General features: G+C 40.0%; 1 protein-coding gene across 1 annotated transcript in view; it reads left to right on the plus strand.

Annotated features, from left to right (window-relative positions):
- The first annotated feature begins 14,235 nt into the window (after positions 1-14,235).
- Positions 14,236-20,261, plus strand: part of LOC145391364 (uncharacterized) — a 68,929-nt gene continuing 62,903 nt past the window's right edge. The window contains exon 1 of the mRNA XM_080265962.1: positions 14,236-14,323. Coding sequence (XP_080122088.1) covers positions 14,236-14,323 — 88 coding nt within the window. The remainder of the gene's footprint in view (positions 14,324-20,261) is intronic.

Genomic DNA, 20,261 nt, shown 5'->3' on the forward strand with positions numbered 1-20,261 from the left:
ATACCCAATGGCGCCAGGTTTACTTGCAGCAGAAAAATTGTGATAAATAAAATTCTTCCTGACGAAGTGAGGCTAATCTTCCTTTAGAATAACGTTTTTTCACTGAATGAGGTGTGGATGTTATGATAATGCTGGTAGCAACATTCTACAAACCTAATATTACATAACTGGCAACAACACACCAGCCTGTCCTCTCTCCCTCCCTACTCCCTTGCAAGCCATAAAATTTGAATTTAATCCTTAATTACAGTCGATTTGTGCAAAAGAATTGCATGAATGCATGACTTGATGTTAAAGAATCAATAGACTACGTAAAGTTTCTTCTTAAAACTCGTGTGTACTGATAGGATATGGGATTTTCATGTACACTGCAGTATAAGCTAATAATACTAGTCTCCCGTCGCCCTGCCAAGCTCTCACCCAATGGCACATGCAAGGCACGAAGCTTTTCCACAAAACAGCCGAATGCTGGGTACTAATATGGGGTCGCAGAGAGCATATGTTTATAGAACAAAATATACTCAAAATTACTTGATAGATCATTGGTGTAAGTTTTTGTCATACGTCGCGTTACACCCTGTATATATATATATATATATATATATATATATATATATATATATATATATATATATATATATATATATATATATATATATATATACATGCATTAGGGAAGAAAATGTCGGACATGCCCTATGTGTGAAGTAGACACAGTGGAGCAGGAGATGAAATGTTTTCCTTACTTGTACCAATGCCATCCACTTCATTTGAACTCTGACAGACGAGGAAAACAAAAAACACATCAACATAACCCTTGGTGCGAAATGCGTTTTCCATTCCTCGTCAAGCCCCAGTGTTCCTTGCGGTACAGTAGCGGTTGCAGTAGTAGTAGTAGTAGTAGTCGTAGTAATAGTAGTAGTAGTAGTAGTAGTCGTATTTGTTATTATTGGTGTTGTTATTGTCATTGTTATTTTCGTTATTGTTTTCGTTGTTGTTGTAGCCCCAGGCTCATCTGAAATGTGAATCCAGTGAACTACAGGCTTGAACTGCCATTCTACAGTACACCATCCTCCTTTTGGGATTAGGGAGGTACTTGAGAGACGTTTGCACAACCAGGTAGTTGAGCCACCTGGTTATGTCGGTGTCACCACATGGAGGCATCCTTCTCCACTACCATTGCGGTACAGTAAGCCGTCACTATAAAGTGCATTTTTCACATAATTACTCTCTTCAGTTCTCAGAATCTCATAGGTAGATTCTCCATCAACTCCCTCAAAGCGATGATATATATTTTTCATTTCAATCATTTTGCCACCAGACTATTTTATTCCAGCATAGGAGGGATCTCTAATAATGAAAGTGTTAAAAATGAAGGCTATGTCTACAGTAAGCACTCCTGTTGAAAAGTCTCCAGAAAGCTGAATCTAATCGTTACAAGATAGCAAGAATTAAATAAGAAATGTCATTGGACTGAAGGGGTTAAACTCCACTGGTGTCTATAAAGATGATTTGCCTGTCTCCACCAGTTTATATCATTATTTATGTGCATAAAGTGGCGAAATGGCAGAATCCTTCCCTATGTTAACTTTTCTATTACGCTTCTTTATATATGTTCTTGTTACAACCAGACGATATAATTTAGATTAAAAGGGTACTTTTCGAACTGGATGAGACGGATACAGACTCACGGACCCCTTCACTGCAAGACGCCTCCTTTGAGATGAATATAATGATTTGGACTGGCATGAATAAAAAAAAATAAAAAAAAACATCATCGGACTAAAAGAGTTAAAATGTAGGTCAAACACAGCTGATACCATAACATTTTTTTTTTTTACAAACAATTTTCTTAATTTCACTTACCTTTTCTTCACCTATTCCTTCCTTTCCCTCCATTTCTTTCTCCTCACCACCTATCCTTCCTTGTCTTTGGCTGATAGACTAGTTTGGTTAGTTATAACCTTCCCCATACTAAAACGCCACGAAAGGACCAACGCGTCTGTAGCTGCTTGCTTTCTTTTGCACTCTTTTTCCATATTGCATTACCCATTCTTTGTTTCCTTTTCTTCCTCCTCTCTTTTCACCTCCTTTTCTTCCTCCTGCTGCACCTCCATTCTCCATCTATTCACTTCTCCTCCTTTTTCTCTTCTTTCCACTTCTCCTCATCAACCTTGTCCGCTCCCCATCCATTCTTCGTCCTCTCCTCCTCCCCCTTCTTTCTCCCCCTAGGTCTACCCGCCCACCTCAGCCCCCCACAGTGCAGTATAGGATATTGCAGCTCAGCCTCCTTCCACGCTGCGACAGCTACCGTATTTAGGGATTCAGGGAAACAAATGAAGCTTGGTCTCCTGCTGTCTCTCCCTACCTCACCTGGCAGTCACGAGTGAATAGCAGCGATTCGACTTCTGGAGAGTTTTATCAGTTAACACATGGGAAACATTGTTTCCTAATGCCTGTGGTGATCTAGTTGTATTATAGAGCCAGGCAGATAAATAAAGCCTGCTTTTCAGCAGTCTCTTCCCCTTTTCCCACCTGGCAGTTGCGAGTGAAAAGCAGCGATTCGATTTTTAGGAAGCTTTATGACCTACCACAAGAGGAATTTCGTGTGCTGTGTTTATGCTTTTTCTAGAGGCTTAACCCCATGGACAGCTGCAGTTAGTACTATGCTTCCAGAAACGATTTTTAAGAAGCTTTAAGACCTGATACAAGGAAAATCCAAGGATGCTTTATGAAATTAATTTTTATTGTTAATGACCTGCCACGAGAAGAATTTTGTGTTATGCTTAAGGAGGTCTGGTGACTTAACTTTTTAACTGGTAAAATTTTTCTTAGCTTACCATAATGGTCCGATGTTGGCCTAAATAACTCTCTTCCTCTCTCATATATATATATATATATATATATATATATATATATATATATATATATTTTCTTTTATGTGTCCGACTCTGGGTATAGGCTTCACAGCCTGCTAGCAGGGCCCAGCAGTCCTCCTACATACCATACACCTCTACATGTCACCACTTCGGCGCTAACACCCACCGTCCATATTGAATACGTGCTAGGGCTGTCTCATACAGGACTGGTGTATTGGTATTAGCGGGGGTATTTTTACGACATGTCGGCGGGTCTTCTGGTAGATCAGTAAAGCCTGATTTAATGAAATTCAAATCCTTAAACTGTTCCCTGCCCCAGCCGGGATTCGAAACTGGGTCCGTAAGGACTGCAGGCCACCTCTCTACCGATTGAGCCACCGCCCTCCCCCATATATATATATATATATATATATATATATATATATATATATATATATATATATGTGTGTGTGTGTGTGTGTGTGTGTGTGTGTGTGTGTGTGTGTGTGGACTGCTAAATCTAATCTCTATCTGTCTATCAATTCGTCTATCTATATGTCTACCTATTTATTTCCCCCATTGCCACCTCTATCTTTACCCTCTGATGTAATGGACACCAGCCCGTCCTTCCGGCTCATCGTTACCGGATATTACAGTTTACTTTAAAGGGGGGTCTTTTATCTGACACTGATGCAACCTCCATTTTTGTGCAAAACATTTATTTGTGTTACTTTTGTTTGGGATTGTGTGTGTGTGTGTGTGTGTGTGTGTGTGTGTGTGTGTGTGTGTGTGTGTGTGTGTGTGTGTGTGTGTGTGTGTGTGTGTGATTTGTGCAGACTGGGTTTACACAGTCAGCCAGCTTCTCACCACATCCTAGTTATTCCTCCACACGATTATTTTCAACCTCTTATCCTGTGTTGCCTTTCCCACCCACCATTGTTCACAGCCCACCATCGTTTGCTTCGTGGCTCGTTAATTACTGAAATGGAAGAACAGTCAAAATATTGCTTATTGGGAAGGTATGATATTTTCGGTCTGCCCTTGACTTCAGTGGCGAAGCCAGGTATCGATGTATGAGTGAGGTTGGGGGTGGGGAATAGCATTATTCTGGGGGGGACACGATGCTGCTCACTGTCGACACATTAAATAATCTGAAATTTCAAATGGGGGCCAATGGGAGGCCCAAGGCTCTGACTGGAGGGCCTTCCATACCCACCCACCCCCAACCCATGGCTATGCCACTGCTTGACTTTCTTTAGGTATAAATGATGGTCCAAGATGTGCCGGAACTGTCCTGTCTTAATGATAAGCAGCACATCTCTTTATCAGTATAATTTTTCCATTCTTTCCTCTAGTTTCCTGCCTTTATTTATCTTTCTCCCTCTCTCTTTCCACTTTCCTCCTTTTAATTATCACTATCCAATTTTCACACTTTAACTGTTCCCCTCTACTTTCCTTCTTTTTTACTCTTCTTCCACTTCTCTCTGTAGTCATGTGCCTTCAGTTTCCTCTCTTAAATTCACTTCTGCCAGTTCATCCGTTAGTTACTTTTCCCTCCATGTTCCTCCCTTTAGTCTCTACCTCCAGACTTCTCTCCTTAATTCTCTTCCATCATTATCCTCCCTCTATTTCCCTGCTCCCCACTCCCAACTTCCTCTACTCCTCTTTCTCTTTCCTTATACTCCAACTTGGCTCCTTCCCGCCTCAGTCTTCAGCCTCTTCACATGCAACACTATCCTTCTCTCATCCTACCCCCTCAACTCCACCTTTCAACCCCTGCCACTGAAGCCGTGTTCTAACTGGCACAGGACGGTTCGCAGCACTTTTTCCTCAGCTAGCCACTTTACCTATTACACCTTGGCATTCGTATGTGTGTTATTTATACTGTTTTAATATGGACATTGCTTGCATTTACAGCATACAGGATGAGACTTAGGTCTAGGGTGCAGAATAAATCTGTATGAAAATGGTGTTACGAAAGCTCTGAAGTGAATGAGAATGCAACCTCGAGCCACCTAAAGCTACTGGTTACATAGTTCAGCGTGACAGAGCAGATGGTTAGGCCTTTGAGATACAGCCCTGATTCCAAGGGTCTGAATGGTGAGTGAATGAATGCCTGGTCTGTTCCCACTGGTCATGATGTTTATCCTTCACCCACTTTCGTGCTTTCTCTTTCCTACTGGACACAACCTCAGTCCATTCTTAGGTAAAAAAACGTTAGGAAAATGATGACGTGGCTGTAGTAACAAAATGATCAGTGATTTTTAGATTTACGGCAAATGATGACAAAAAAAGAGGTCACACACACACACACACACACACACACACACACACACACACACACACACACACACACACACACACACACACACACTCGTGATGCTGAGATGCTCACCTAGTTATCTTCTTGCTAGGGAGTTGTGGATCTAATTATTTTCTTACTGCTTTCTCCTCTGCAGGATTTGCATGCACGCTCACCTGCATCGTAGAGCGGAAAAATAGGACTGGCAAGAGAGATTTAAGAGGAAATACTGACTGTGTGCTATATCAGCTGAAATTCTCGTTAACTAAAAAAAAATAAATAAATAATGTAATCTAGTCCTTTGACACAATAGATACATTTAGGCTGGAGAGAAAATTATTTGTCTGAACTGTATGTGTGTGTGTGTGTGTGTGTGTGTGTGTGTGTGTGTGTGTGTGTGTGTGTGTGTGTGTGTGTGTGTGTATACAGTAGGTAAACTACGGAATTTTGATTAAACGACGAGTGTTAAATACATGGTAAAATGCTTGCAAATATAGAGTTAGCTCATTCAGTATGTTTATGTTTCAGCCTTTAATGCCACAACAGTTTACAAAGAAGAGAAAAATATCAACATAAAACGAAGACCACAAAAAGCATGTCAGTAAAAAACAGCTTTCAATAAAAAAAAAAAAAATCAAGATTCCAAACAAGAGAGAGAAACAAATTGGAAACAAGGCCAAAATGTTTTTAAATATTATCTTTTTAAGGACTCGTCAAATCCTCCCTGTGCCTATAGTACCCATTGTTTTCTGACGCGAAGGGACTATAATTGGGGGAAAAAATGGCTACTGCCCCACAATTTGCCCTTAGGGATTGATAGTAACTGAGGTAAATGCAGTGAAAATAAATGTATGGTTCGGTACATCATGGCGAAAACATTACCATCGAAGCTAAAAAAAAAAAAAAAGAATCATACGTACGACAATGTAAGCCGAAAAGTGGGACAATACGGATTTTCCTTTGTTCAATATTGTGCGGATAAGAAAAAAAAAAAAAAAACGATGACTGATGCAAATTTACTTCTCACCGAAACAACAAAGGAGATATGAGGATTTAAAACGACTGACTGAATCCAGATCAAACTCGGATGTATAACTGGCTGTTCTTTGTCATTTCTAGTCAACAACAGGATTTTCTCCCTCCCCTCCTCATTCTCCCCTCTTTTGCCCTCTTTCCATGCTCTTTTATGATCCCCTTTCCCCCACTGAATTATTTTTGTTGCAGTTCCACGTTTACCATGCTGTGAAAGCTTAAGGAACCTGTCTATCTATTTATCTATTGCCAGACGCCTCAATCCCGTTTGGGGTGGCCACAAACAAATCGCCTCCAAGTCGCCTGTAATAATAATAATAATAATAATAATAATAATGATAATGGTGATGATGATAAAAATAATCTTAATTCCTGTACAACAACCATATATTTCATAGTTAACCACATATTATTAAATCTGAAATAACTGGTTTGTCGTGAGTCTTCATATTCTGGAAGGAATTTAAAATATTGTACTTCAGCATTTCTCGCGAAAAGCAAAAATACTAGCCTTGGACAGCTTACGGATAGGCTAGTGCAGGTCAAAGATCACTGTAGCAGTTAAACATTACATGATAGAATGGTCCGTGTGGGTAACAAACACATAGGGTAAGTTTCGGTAAGGAGAGAACTATGGGTGAGAAAAGGCTGCAGCTGAAGTCTTTTAGCATACAGTAGTGTGTGTGTGTGTGTGTGTGTGTGTGTGTGTGTGTGTGTGTGTGTGTGTGTGTATTTTAGCTCTGACGTTTGTAGTGAGTCCTACAACCCCCACTACTACATCTGAAGGCCCCGCATCCTTACTGCTTTGGTTCTCCAGTCTTCAGTTTTGGGGGGCCTCGTCACTCTTAGGTAAGAAGCAGACTTATTCTGATGCAAATAATCTGATTAGCCGGGGTAAAAGATAGAAAAATACCACATTTCATAAGGCCATATTTTCTGGGCATTTCCTTTTCCAATGTCACCTGCGTTATATCCTGCAAGACGTGGCCCGGTGAAAAGGGTTATTCTAATTCCATGTTTAAGTCTACCTTCCATTGCACGATCAGACAATATGCATCTGCCTGTGGATTGCATTCGAAGTGGATTTGGAGATTCGTGACATCTTTCCCCTAGCGATTTATTCTGGATATTACAATTCAGTATTTTCTTGTGATGCTGATGCGTACAATATCGATACTGCAGAGTTATAAATAACCTGCGAGAGAATGCTGGAGTGCGATATGCAAAACAAATCGCTAAGGAAGAGGGGCTACGAAGCTCCTATGCCACTTAGAATACGAACAATATTCCGAGACTCGGGAAGAATTACACACTCCTCAAGATTCCACAAACTTACTTAAGATTTCCGAACAAGAGTAACCCCTATCCCCGTACAGCTTCCACATCCCGGCAATCACGGTGAGCTGTGGTGAGCGTAAAGCCTACAGATTCCCCCAGCTTACCCCGTGTCACGCAACGCCACACCTCACACTTGCACATCTTTTAACTATAGCAGAATATTGAACGTTTGTTGTTAATAGAAGGTCATAATGTACTCGTAAGTGGGGTGTAGTGTGTGTGTGTGTGTGTGTGTGTGTGTGTGTGTGTGTGTGTGTGTGTGTGTGTGTGTGTGTGTGTGTGTGTGTGTGTGTGTGTGTGTGTTATGCTTATTTATTCATCCAGGAAACTATGAACAGCAAGAAATAAAGTTTTAAAGCATTTAGAAATTAATTTTATGTCGTACAATGAAACCACACACACACACACACACACACACACACACACACACACACACACACACACACACACACACACACACACACACACATTTAGCAATGAACTGGACTTATGTGTAACTCCGCTAAATATCATAATGTAATGTAACAATTTACTGCAAGTCAGTCTACTGCTCTACCTAAACTAGAATTGAGAAGAAAATGGACAGGATGCAGGCATACAGCACAATGAACAACGATAAATCACATTAGATCACTAAAGCTTTAAATGAAAAATTGTACATAAGAAAGGCAGTTGCATGCAATTAAAGTTGAGCAAATTATTCTTCATTTACATTATTTTTCTTGTCCCGGATATAAATAAGGTAACTTTGAAAAATTCAAATGCCTCGACGTTCATACACATCAGAGGACAAGGAAGTAAAATGAGTTGATTTTTATGTGTTACATCACCTGACGGTGTCTGGCACCATGAGTGCATGTATTATTGTAAAACACACCATGGTATTCGTAGACACCACTAAGTGCTTCATGTATTTTGCTCTTGATATTATGGTCATATCGCATTTTCAAGAAGTGTGATCAAACATATGAAGCTGAGATTAACTTACAGAATCTTAAGACTCACTCTAGGGAGACTAATCATCTAACATTAGCTTGAATACAAAACTAGAGTTGATCCAGTCATGAGAGAGTTATTGGTGAAAGAATTAACCCTCTTAGGGAGCCATGAGTCATTCTCAGCTGAATAAAATCTACGTAACATTTGCTGGAAGAAAAAAAATAATGTTGTACCAATTCCATGATTAAAGAAGCATCCTGAGGGAACTAGTCAAGCATTAAATTCATAATTCACTACTACTGCCCCAACCCGAGCCGAGGCAAATATTGGTCAAGTCAACAAACCTTTCACAACCACCCGCTAACGCATTCCAAAGAGCCTTCCCGCACCGCCGCTTGAAAAGTTAGCCACTCTTATCTTCACGAGGTGGCCGATTTACCTCAGAGGAGATTTATTACCCGGGCATTAGAGAGAGAAGTGAGAGGCCGCACTGTACAATGGGAGAAATTATTAAAAGGGATGATGCACCATATTATTTTCTGAACCCAGTACCTGGTGCAATAATTGGTCTTATAAATCCCAGCATGTGAAATAATCTTCGAATGTTCGTTTTGTTAGTCATTTTTGGTGTAATGGCAGCACTTTCTTTTTATACTCAGTCCTTCTTCTCTGTTTTACTCTTTCTGCCACTTGTCATTTAATTAAGCATTCTCAAGGATATATTGGGCTTATATATCTCATCTCTGTGGTAGGGCTAGGTACTCAAGTGTCGTTATTAGAGCTGCGACAGTTATTTTACATTCATATCTCCCTCTATAATGTTTTCCCCTCTCTCTCCGTGCCCTAGGCTCCCTCATATTATCCTTAGGAGGAGGGAAAGAGGTCAGGATGAAAATAATGAATAAATACTGTCGCGTGAAATAATGTTGTGATGATCGCTCTGTAAATGATATCCTACCCTTACGTGGGGAAAGGGGAAGTAAATAATGAATATATTCTGTCGCGTGAAATGATACTGTAACCATCGCTCTGTAAAGTACTCTTGGTATTAGTGACGGTGTTTACGTTTTAGTGCCTCCTTGATACCTGTTTAATTCTTGTTTCCATCAGATAATCGACTCAGTCATTTTCCATGGAAGGGATTAGAAAAAAAATATCTTCATTAACCTCCTGAAATACCATGACGTTTTCTTATATATATATATATATATATATATATATATATATATATATATATATATATATATATATATATATATATATATATATATATATATATATATACTGAATTATATGCATAATACAGCGTGTAATGCTAATTGTTAATTATCAACAATATTGTTGCTACACTGTTAAGTAACTTTCCTAAAATGACTGTCAGATCATAATTTCTGATAAACGGGGAGGTATGAATGGAGGACGGGTAGGACAAAGGTATTACGCTTTGGTGCACGGAAATAGCGTAGCATGAAGATATGCTGTTACTGACAGTGAGGATAAGTTAAATTATATATACTGCTCATATAATTGCTACGTAGAAGCATGTCAATAGGGTTGCTGGGAAAGCCTATATGAAGAATGTGAAACGGTGTGTCCCAGATAAAGAGAATCAAGTTAGAAATGTAGGTAAGATGTTTAGAATCCATTTAGAGTAATTGTAATAAGAGAGGAGTATGAAGCAGTGCGGTGCTATAGTCCTGTTGGGGAAATAGTTTGTTGTGAAGGGGAACTCGTCTCTCACCCACTGTTTACATCATCATCATTGTCCCGCCCACTCTACAGACAATCAAAAGGAAGCGTGAGGAGGAGGGAAACTGGTCGCAATCAGCTTTTCCAGCGACATCTGGGAACGTGCTCGATAGACAAACTTCTTCACCGGTCAGACTAGCAGCAAAAAAGTGCGGCCAGTCACAAAGAGCACTATGTGTGCTGTATGCTGATGGCAGCTTTGGCCACTTTGTTTATAATTTGATAATCTCGTTCACTCATATTATTTGACACCAACAAACTCACGAATACGTCAGGGTTTGATATATTATGTGCTGTCGGGGTCAGGCGTTGTGTTGGCAAGTCTACAGTGGAGGAAATGTAATCAAGATCCATAGCTGTGTTAGTCTTTAACGGTTGATGCTATGTACATCCATTACCAATGAATCTTGCGACACAACTTTTGATTCCGATTGTACAGCATTCAGACACAACTATTGGCCTCGAATGCACGTCCATCTGGCACAGCTTTTGACCCTGACTGTACGTTCATCTGGAACTGAGCTGCCACGTGTGACATCACTCACTCTCATGACGGGAGGCACGTGCCACCTTAGGAGACTTCATAACACCTTCTCTCCTTTGGGCTCTATTATGCATATTACATGCTGATATTGTTTTCTATGTTATTCGTATATTTCTGGTACTGATATAGTTTGCCTAATCGTAAAAGTGGATAAAATAAAAGACGTAATGAGGAAAATAAATCGCCAAGGAAGAGATGGTACGAAGTTTCCCATGCAACTTAGAAAACGGCCCAAGTGTTGCATTTTTTCATTCCACCTTATCACACCAGTTATCGCGTCTATCCATGGTACGGGATAAAATCTTTTATGTATTCTAGATCACAATTTCCAGGTAACTGTGCTGTTAAGTAGACAGATGTGGGGACGATGGTTTTTGCAGAGATTTTGTATTCACAGAACTCACCTTTGTCGGCGATATACCGGTAACCAGAAGTAATATATCGTCCACCATCGAGTTTCTTGCAGACACAAATAATCCTAACATAAAGAAAAGTTATGAGACACAAGAAGGACTAGAGTATATATATTAATACTCATGTATTGGCTATTCGTCAGCCAGTTTTTGTTACCTGTACCGAGAACAACCTGAAGGACTGAAGTACGTAAACATTAAGCTTCGCCTCGTATCAAAGTCTCAAGTTGCAGCAGTTCCAAGCTGAATATACTGTTTTACTTTCTGTTCCATTCGTTTGGGGTAATTCTTGGTGTAATGGTTAGCATATTCAGCTCACAACTAAAAAAAAATAAATAAAAAACGAGTTCGATTCTTGGACCGGTCAGGCTGGTGGACTCACTTTGTTTCCTCCTGGTCATTGTTCACACAAAAGTATACTTGGAGACCTGGGTGTAGGCTGACAAACTGCTGGTCGTATTCAAAGGGAGGACTGAAATTTAGCTGTAATTATAAATAAATAATTAAAAAATATATATCTTAATAAATCCCGTGCAGTTAATAGGCAGTAACTTTAGGCCTGTTTCAAGTTGTCTCAAGCTTCAGTACAAGTGTTACAAAATATATATTGGCACTTGAAATTACCCTTATTGCCCTTATTACTCTTATTAGTGTTCATTCCATTATTCACTTTATTATGACTTTTTGGCAACAACTACGGTAGGGAAATGCTGTAAGAGGCGAAAAATGGCGGCTCGCACCTAGGTTCCGTCAAGACAAATTACATTATCAGCATCCACGAAGACGAACCACCTGGCAGAAGGGGGGAGCAGGGTGGCCACACACACACACACACACACACACACACACACACACACACACACACACACACACACGCACGCACGCACGCCATTTTCTAAGTATGTGGTATAGTATTTATGAATTGTATGGTATGAGTGTTGTGACCTTCCATTTTCTAAGTAGGTGGTGAAGCAATGTTGAAAAACATATGTACTCCGACCTGATCCTCATTATTTTTTATGTGACAGAGTTTTTGCAGTGTTACATAGTGTTGGTATTTTCTTGTGTGTGTGTGTGTGTGTGTGTGTGTGTGTGTGTGTGTGTGTGTGTGTGTGTGTGTGTGTGTGTGTGTGTGTGTGTGTGTGTGTGTGTGTGTGTGTGTGTGTGTGCTGTACCAATTACTCTCTGTCATTTCTCTTAATAAGCCAATATCCCACTGGAGACACAAGTTAGAGGAGAAAAAGGATGCACTAAACATAATCCACCCTCGCTTCCTTTTTCCTTTTTCTTGGAAGGTGCGAGGCTGCTTGTACACATAAATACTGGTTGGCTGATATCGCTACATCCCTCAAGCAGTACTGTTTGAGGGAATACTAAACCCTGATACTTTTTAGTCGCCTTTTACGACACAGAAGGAATATTTTGATGCTGTTTACGACCTTAACAGCAAGGATATGTATCAAGAAACATTAATAAACTCCAGATCGCCAAAGAGAAAGAAAGAAACTTTTTTTTTTTTTACATCATTGTTAAAATACGTGATGGAAAATATAAAAGTGCGACTTTCCTACCTAGTTGCGCCTTCCGTTATGTTAAGTGGAATACAGTTTAGTATCTTCCTTGCTGTTTTTTCAAGTTGCATATTCTACTCATACAGACGCCACTATCCATTCACCCTATGGCGCATCGGAACTGCGCTCCCCACATCTATCTGTCCCTACAGTTCCACGAATAATCAAATAATCATCAGAGTTCCACCCAAGACTATTCACCGGTTTCTCTACCTCATCCATTAAGGCTAATTACATTACCACTTACTTTGACCCACTGCCGCCACCAGTGTAATATTCAATCATCAGAAGCGTCAGAGATCATTGTCAACCATCTTGCTAGTGACACCTGTCTCGTGCACATCCATCGTCGATTATAATTAATTCACTTTAACTTGGAGGAGATTTTCGTCCGGTTGCAGCTAATTTCATGTAGCTCAGTAGTAGAATAAGACAATATTACGACTCTACATTCTTTCCGCTGCACCTCATCAGGATTAGCACCGTATTCTTGTGTTAATCTCATGGCGCAGCTTGTCACTGAAGATGGAGTTGTGGCAATTTCAGGCCAAGTTAAAATGAACAGAGGATAGCCAGCTTCACCCATCCCCTTGGCATCTCCCACACACTTAACTGTGTCCTACATATCAGCCAATCTCACATTATTACTCAGGCACACACCAGTTAATTCTTTAAAAAACTCTGAAATGTTTTGCCACTCACCAAACGTAACTCTTAAATCCTCTAAAAACTCTTAAATCCTCCACCACGAACCAGTTAAATCTTCCAAGAAACTCTTAAATGCTCTGCCGCTCATCAAGAATGAAATTTTCTAAAATCTCTAAAATACTCCACCATTCAGTAGTAAAATCTTTCACTCTTGAAAGCTCAGCCACTTACCATGCGAATCTTCCAAAAACTCTTACATGCTCCAGCACTCACTAGTTAACTCTTCCAAAAACTCTTAAATGCCCCGCCATCCATCATTTAATAAATTTTCCAAAAACTCTTAAATGCCTCGCCACTCAGCAGTTAAATCAATTAAAAACTCTTTGAAACTCAGCGAATTTTCCAAGAACTGTTAAATGCTCCGCCACTCACTGAGAAAATCATCTAAAAACTTTTAAATTCTCCACTGCTTCCTACTTAAATCTTCCCAAAACTCAGTGCTGTCATCCACCAGAAACCTACATTGCCAGTGATGAGCCACTTACCAGTCATATCTTCCAAAACTCTTTAATTCTATCACTCACCACAGACTTCAACAGGCACTAATGAGTTGTGCTACCCATCACCCAGCCCTGACACTCGCCACCCACCACCCCAGCTGCCCTGCGCCTGCCTGCGTGGGTCAGGTGTGGAGGCGGCGCGGGTTATAAAAGAAGGTGAGCGTCCCGTCTGAGCACTCGTCTCGCGTCCCCACCACTCGCACCCCGCCACTCGCACACCCGCTCGCGCCCTCACTCACAGAGGTTGGTGGTGACCTCCCTTTGGTCTAGTGTGGTGTGAGATGCCATTCGCGGGACCTGCCATGCACGCTTTAGCTGTCCCCATCTTTGTCATCATCTGCCTGGCGTTATGCCCAGCTCAGGGCACGGGTAAGTACAAAATTAGGGTGAACCAGTCTCAGTAGGCTGTTATGACTTGTTTAAAAAAACTTAGGGTGGGGGATTGTCTACGGAGTTTACTGAGCCTCAGTTGAATATTTAACGTACAACTACTTTCAGCAAAGTAAATGGGCGCTGTTATTAGACCAGTTAAATGATATTATTTAACATCTGCTACATATTATTATATGTTACATCTATAGAAATACAGATCTGCAGCGAGCTGTTCTGGGTTGAGGTTCAATGTGTGTTAACTTTAACAACATAGATACTGACAAAGGCACATTGTCTAGTGATTTTCAAATTAATTTTACACAGCTACATTGCGCAGGTTCCTGGTTATATTTTTGGCTGTGTGAGTCCCATAGACATTTCTTCCAAACTGTCATACACGTTCACAGCACCATACAAGTGATACATTTCAGCACGAGTTTAATCTCTTGAAAAACTTCCACGTCAGCGCCATTCTGGAAAGCTGCAACATGAACCTGTTGCACGCAGCTCACTGGCCATCCTGAATGCCACCTGTTATCACTAACGTAGCCTTTTCACACCATTATATCTGCTCCTACTTTTATTGCGGGAGGGGTGGCTGTAAAACCCCGCACGTGAAAGAAAGTTCCTTGATAAACGTCTTTGTTGTGGAAGATCTGATTGAGTCACGTTAATTTGCATAACACAATCAACGTATAGTCGGCTACAAAAGTCCGTTCGCCCATCCTACCTCCTTTCACCGCCTACAAAACGCCTGAATGTGACGAAATGGACTGTTGTGCATATTATCATCCATCTAAGAGTAATTGTTTCCATCTTTGTCCACTACTTCTCATTTAAGTATTTATGACTCGTGCGATGAGAGAAGCAGGAGAGACTAGCGAACTTTTGTAGCTGACTGTATGTATGGCTTCTTCCGGCACTGTAATCAGCTTATCTTCTGCGCATCTTCCTTATTATTTTATTCCGTCATATAGCATATCAATATCATAACATGTTTATGCAGTCTATGTCGATATATATATATATATAAAAAGCATAACTATAAGTCATTTGCAAGGTGCTAAGTGCCAAGTAAATCGCTAAGATGTTAAAAAGTCTCCCAAGGTCATGGAAACACAAATTTTGATGTGAAATGCATTGTAAATCCATAGAACACCCTAGATCGCATCTGTAAAGTCTCCTACACTTAAGTTCTGTATAAAATTGTTTGTTTATGTTTTCACCTTCACTCACAGGGCTACGAAACACTTCTCAGTCAAATCAGAGTGTATAATAACGTGGCGAAAGACTTTAAGAAAAATGATTTGCGGTGATAGTTAACTGTTATGGTGACCTGTTTATCTTACAAACTGATTAGGATTCTCTATGAATACAGCCGTAGAACTGTGACAAAAATTTCCACACCTAATTAAACAACGGGCATGGCAGTAAATCGATATAATTCTACCGTACCCAAGCAATAAGTTATATGGTTATTGATATTTTTAATGCTTATGATGTGTATTATATCCTTAAACGCACTATCAGGTGATTAAAAAAAGCCATGGACAACTTCTACGAGCGCCTCATTTTTATTGCTTTCGAATTCCAAGTACATCAAGATTTATTTAATAAACTTACGGTATATAAATTTTCCGCGTTCCTAATATTTCAAAGCAAGGTTAGGAGTTCAGCAAAGGTGTATATCTTTTTCCTGAAATTTAACTTTGTGATAAGTGGGGGCGACCACCATCCAAACACTTGATACAATGCTATCTTTAGGTGACTCTACACTAAGTAACAAGTCAAACGGAAAACCACTCACTATGCTTGATGGTAATTATTTAACCAGTTGGATGCTATGTCTCAGTACCACTAGGGAGCGTTCGACCTGTTACTTTAGCCTAGCCTCTACGCTCCTGACAGGGCGATAAAGGATTAGGGTATAAAAAGATATATAGACAAATAAGAATTCAACTGATCACGTCTAGGCCAGTGCTAGTGTATTAAAGTACATTACATCCTTGCTAAATATGTTGTAAGCGAATTCACTGTGAATTAAACAGACAACCTTTTGAAGTTCCAGGCTCCCTAAAAATCTGATTAATTTGTTTTCCCTCAATTTACAATTTTGTATGAATATAGCTGTGATATTTTGAAGCACACCCCTGACACATATCGATAGCATACTGGATACAGGAGAAAGACCCTGAATGCCGTTCCTCATGGGGGGGGGGTGCCTCTTTTACCCCAGTAAATTGCGATTATGGTCGAAATTTTACTTAGACCAAAAATAATATCACTTACAGACTCTCAGAAGACAAACTTAGGTTCGCAAATGATGAGAGCCACGTAAAATCTCCACAAATATCAAAACACGATTCTAACAAAGTAGGTAAGTATCAGTGTCACATTTACAGGTTCGTTGTTTTTATTATTACTGTGCTTTGAATAATTACTGAAGTGCAGCAATGTAAGTAAAGAAAAAAATGATGCAGATGGTTAAGTCTGTGAGGCGGGCCATGGATCCCGGGATCTGAAATGTCTGTGGACGGGCGTTTGGTTCTTTTCCCTGGGTGAGCTGAGGATAGTTTTCCTTCTTTCCTATTTTATTTTTTGTTTTTTTAACCCAACCTCACCTCATCATTAGGCAGGATGATGATGATGATGATGATGATGATGATGATGATGATGATGATGATAAAGATTAGTAGTAGCAGTAGTAGAAGAAGTAGCAGTAGTTCCAAAACATTCACAGTTATTGGGTAGAATCACTTTCATAATGCCAAACATACAGGATCATATGATAAGGCCAACAAAATTTCTCGAATACGGTGGCACAATTCATTCAGATCGTTTATATATTCGTTAATAAACATTTCTTCAGTGGAAAAGTCTTTAGAGGCCTCCGCTCACACTAAGTTTATGCCTGATCATAATTTTGGAAGTTGCGCAGACTTGAGGATAGGAACTCTTATAAAAGCTTACATTTATCAGCATTCATGTATAAGTACCGATTTATTGCTATTATTATTAGTCGTAATATTAGTATTAGTAGGCAATTAGTATTGTTGTTGTTGTTGTTGTTGTTACATTATTATTATTATTAATTATTATTATAATTATTATTGTTATTATTTCATTGTTATTATTATTATTATTAGTATTATTATTATTATTATAGGAAAAGTATACAGTAGGATACATACTGACAGAGTCAGGGAAATAACAGAAGAATTAGTTGGAGAAGAACAAGGAGGTTTCAAGAAAGGAAGAGGTTGTGAATATCATCCTATGGTGTTTAGTGGAAAAATTTCCAGGAAAGAGAAAGAAGCTGTATACTGTCTTCATGGATTTGGGGAAAGCATGACAGACTGGATAGACAAGGAATGTGGAAAATAATAAAAGTATTTTGGAGTAAATGGGAAGCTGTTGAACGCCGTGAGGAGTATGTATGAGGGCACTAGGCCTGTAATGACTGAGGATGGTGAACTGAATGATTTCTGACTGTTAGATTGAAACAGGGATGTGTCATGTCTCCATGGTTGTTCAGTTCGTATATGGATGGAATTATAGAAGATATACAAGGTAGGGCATTGGATGTTGGAGCGGCTCTAATAGTGAGGCAGCGTTGGGAAGCTTCCTGTTCAGTTGTTTGCAGATAACACTGTGTTACTAAGTGAAGACGAAGGGGAAGTGCAAGGCTTGGTGAATGAGTCTGGAAGAGTATGTAAGAAACAGTGTCTAAAGATGAATGTAGGGAAGAGTAAAGTTGTGTTCTTCTAGAGAAATGAAGTTACTGAATGATCAGGGAGGATGGATGGTGATGAAATGGAAAATGTGAGGCATGTATGTACTTAGCAAGAATGATGAGTATGGATGAAGGTCTGGAGGATGAAGTGAACAGAGAAGAAAGGTTGCTGGTTCTCTGAAAGCAGTGATAAGAAAGTCGCTGCCTGACAGTATTGTGATTCCCACACGAACATATGGAAGCGAAGCTTGGATCTTGTTGGAAGGAAACAAGTCAAGAGTGAGAGCAGCGAAAGTGAGTAATTTGAGAAAAGCATGTAGAGTTACATGGAGAGACCGACTGACAAATGAGGAAGTGAAGGAGCGCTGGGGTGTAGATGTGGATGAGAAAGAAAACGTCATGAGAAATGCATAAAGGTGGTTTGGCCATGTTGAGAGGATGGAGAGTGAGAGACTAACTAAGAGAGTGTAACTGAATAAGATGGAGAGGGGAGAGGTAAGGGGTGACCCAGGATGAGATGGAGGGGTAAAGTAGTGAGGTATATGAGGGAGAGGAGGAGAGGCGGTCTGCGTTGGAGGGGAGGGCAGCGAAACAGCAGAGGACACGACGGCATGGAGACGATTTGTTTGTGGCCATTCCTTAAGAGATTAAGGCGTCTGGCTATGGATAGATAAATAAATTATTATTATTATTATTATTATTATTATTATTATTACTTTGAGCAGATGATTATCCCACAGTAAGAAATGCCCCTTCACCAAGGGAGATCTTTCCTAAGAAAAAAAAATCTGGAGGTAGCAGGAATGAGTTAAGGAAAAGGCATCAACATCCTAGAGAAGTGAACCCCTTCATTCCAGTGATGCGATGTGCGTTTTATCCTTGTGCCCCCAGACGATTTCATTCAGTTTAGGAGAGAGATTTCGAACTAAAGGGATGAAACACAATTTAATAAACTTCTTTCAAACTAGAACTTAGTAAAATCGCTCAAAAAAAAAAAATCGTCTGACAGTACTTAATTAAAGCAAATGACAGCAATATATCGAGAGGGTTAATGAATTTTTTTTTTTAATTGGCGGCTGATCCTAAATTCTTCGCTACGACTTCAAAGATGAATTTTATCTTATGACTGAGTGGGTTGAGCATAGGGGACCATATATGAACCTAGTCATAATAAAGTGGGAAATGAACAGATATCCAAAGCGCAGTGCTCGATCGTGGAGGCCGCTGGTAAATTGCTGGAAGAGGAACACCCCGATTCCTTAGGCTGCGTTCCTAGGCACTCCGTTTCTTCATCGCCACCCGCAACAAGTCTGGCATTGAAAAACGGAAAATCTAAAACGCGACTTAGTGAGACGGGATTGTCTTCTTCCACATCTTACTCTAACTTAAGCAATCACACGGTTTGCCCTAAGAATATCGACAGGATTTTAAATGGCTTAAGAGGCTTCGGAGCACCATTTCCTTAGTGCCTTTTTTTTTACATTACACCTCAGTACTCTCTTGCATGTTACAGATGCAATCTAGGTGGATATTAAAGTTATCAAAACAGCATACAAGATAATGTTAAAGTGTAATAAGCAAAATAAATCGCACTGGAAGAGGTGCTACAAAGATTCCTATGACACTTGATATACGGCCTTGTCCGATTCAGAAATCATTGTAAAGAAGCCTTAATGCAGAAAATCTCGGTTTAATGCCGCCCATATTTTTTTTTGTTTATTGCAGTTAAAGCCACAGAAATTTACAGAAAATCGATTATTAAAGCTCCTATTTTACCTATAAAGCTGATTTACCACTTGCTTTGTGTTTTTACATTATATACCAGTTGTGTGGAAAACGTTATATTTTTCATTACATCACCATGATAATTAAGAGGTGAGGTAAGGCAGGAACACCAAAACTCATTGAACCCCTTCCAGGTATAGGGGGCCGAGGCTAGGTTAATGTAATCCAATACATTTAGGGGTAGATGGCATGACGAGATTGAAAAGGCCTCTAGTCACCTCTTTGGGATTGAAGTAATTGCAAGGCCGTCACTCCGATCAGGGCGTTACCTCCTGTACAGCCACATGAAGGGCCCAGGCAGCACCAGGAAATGCGTGTGCAATGTATGATGTCTGAAGGCTTATATTATGCGAGGCTGTGAGGTGCTCTTAGACCCTGACCCCAGCCGCTGCCGAGTAACGTAAGGATACCGTCTTG

The sequence above is a fragment of the Coenobita brevimanus genome, chromosome 18 (genome assembly GCF_032717465.1).
Source record: "Coenobita brevimanus isolate Jiangsu-jjx chromosome 18, ASM3271746v2, whole genome shotgun sequence".
NCBI classification, from domain to species: domain Eukaryota; kingdom Metazoa; phylum Arthropoda; class Malacostraca; order Decapoda; family Coenobitidae; genus Coenobita; species Coenobita brevimanus.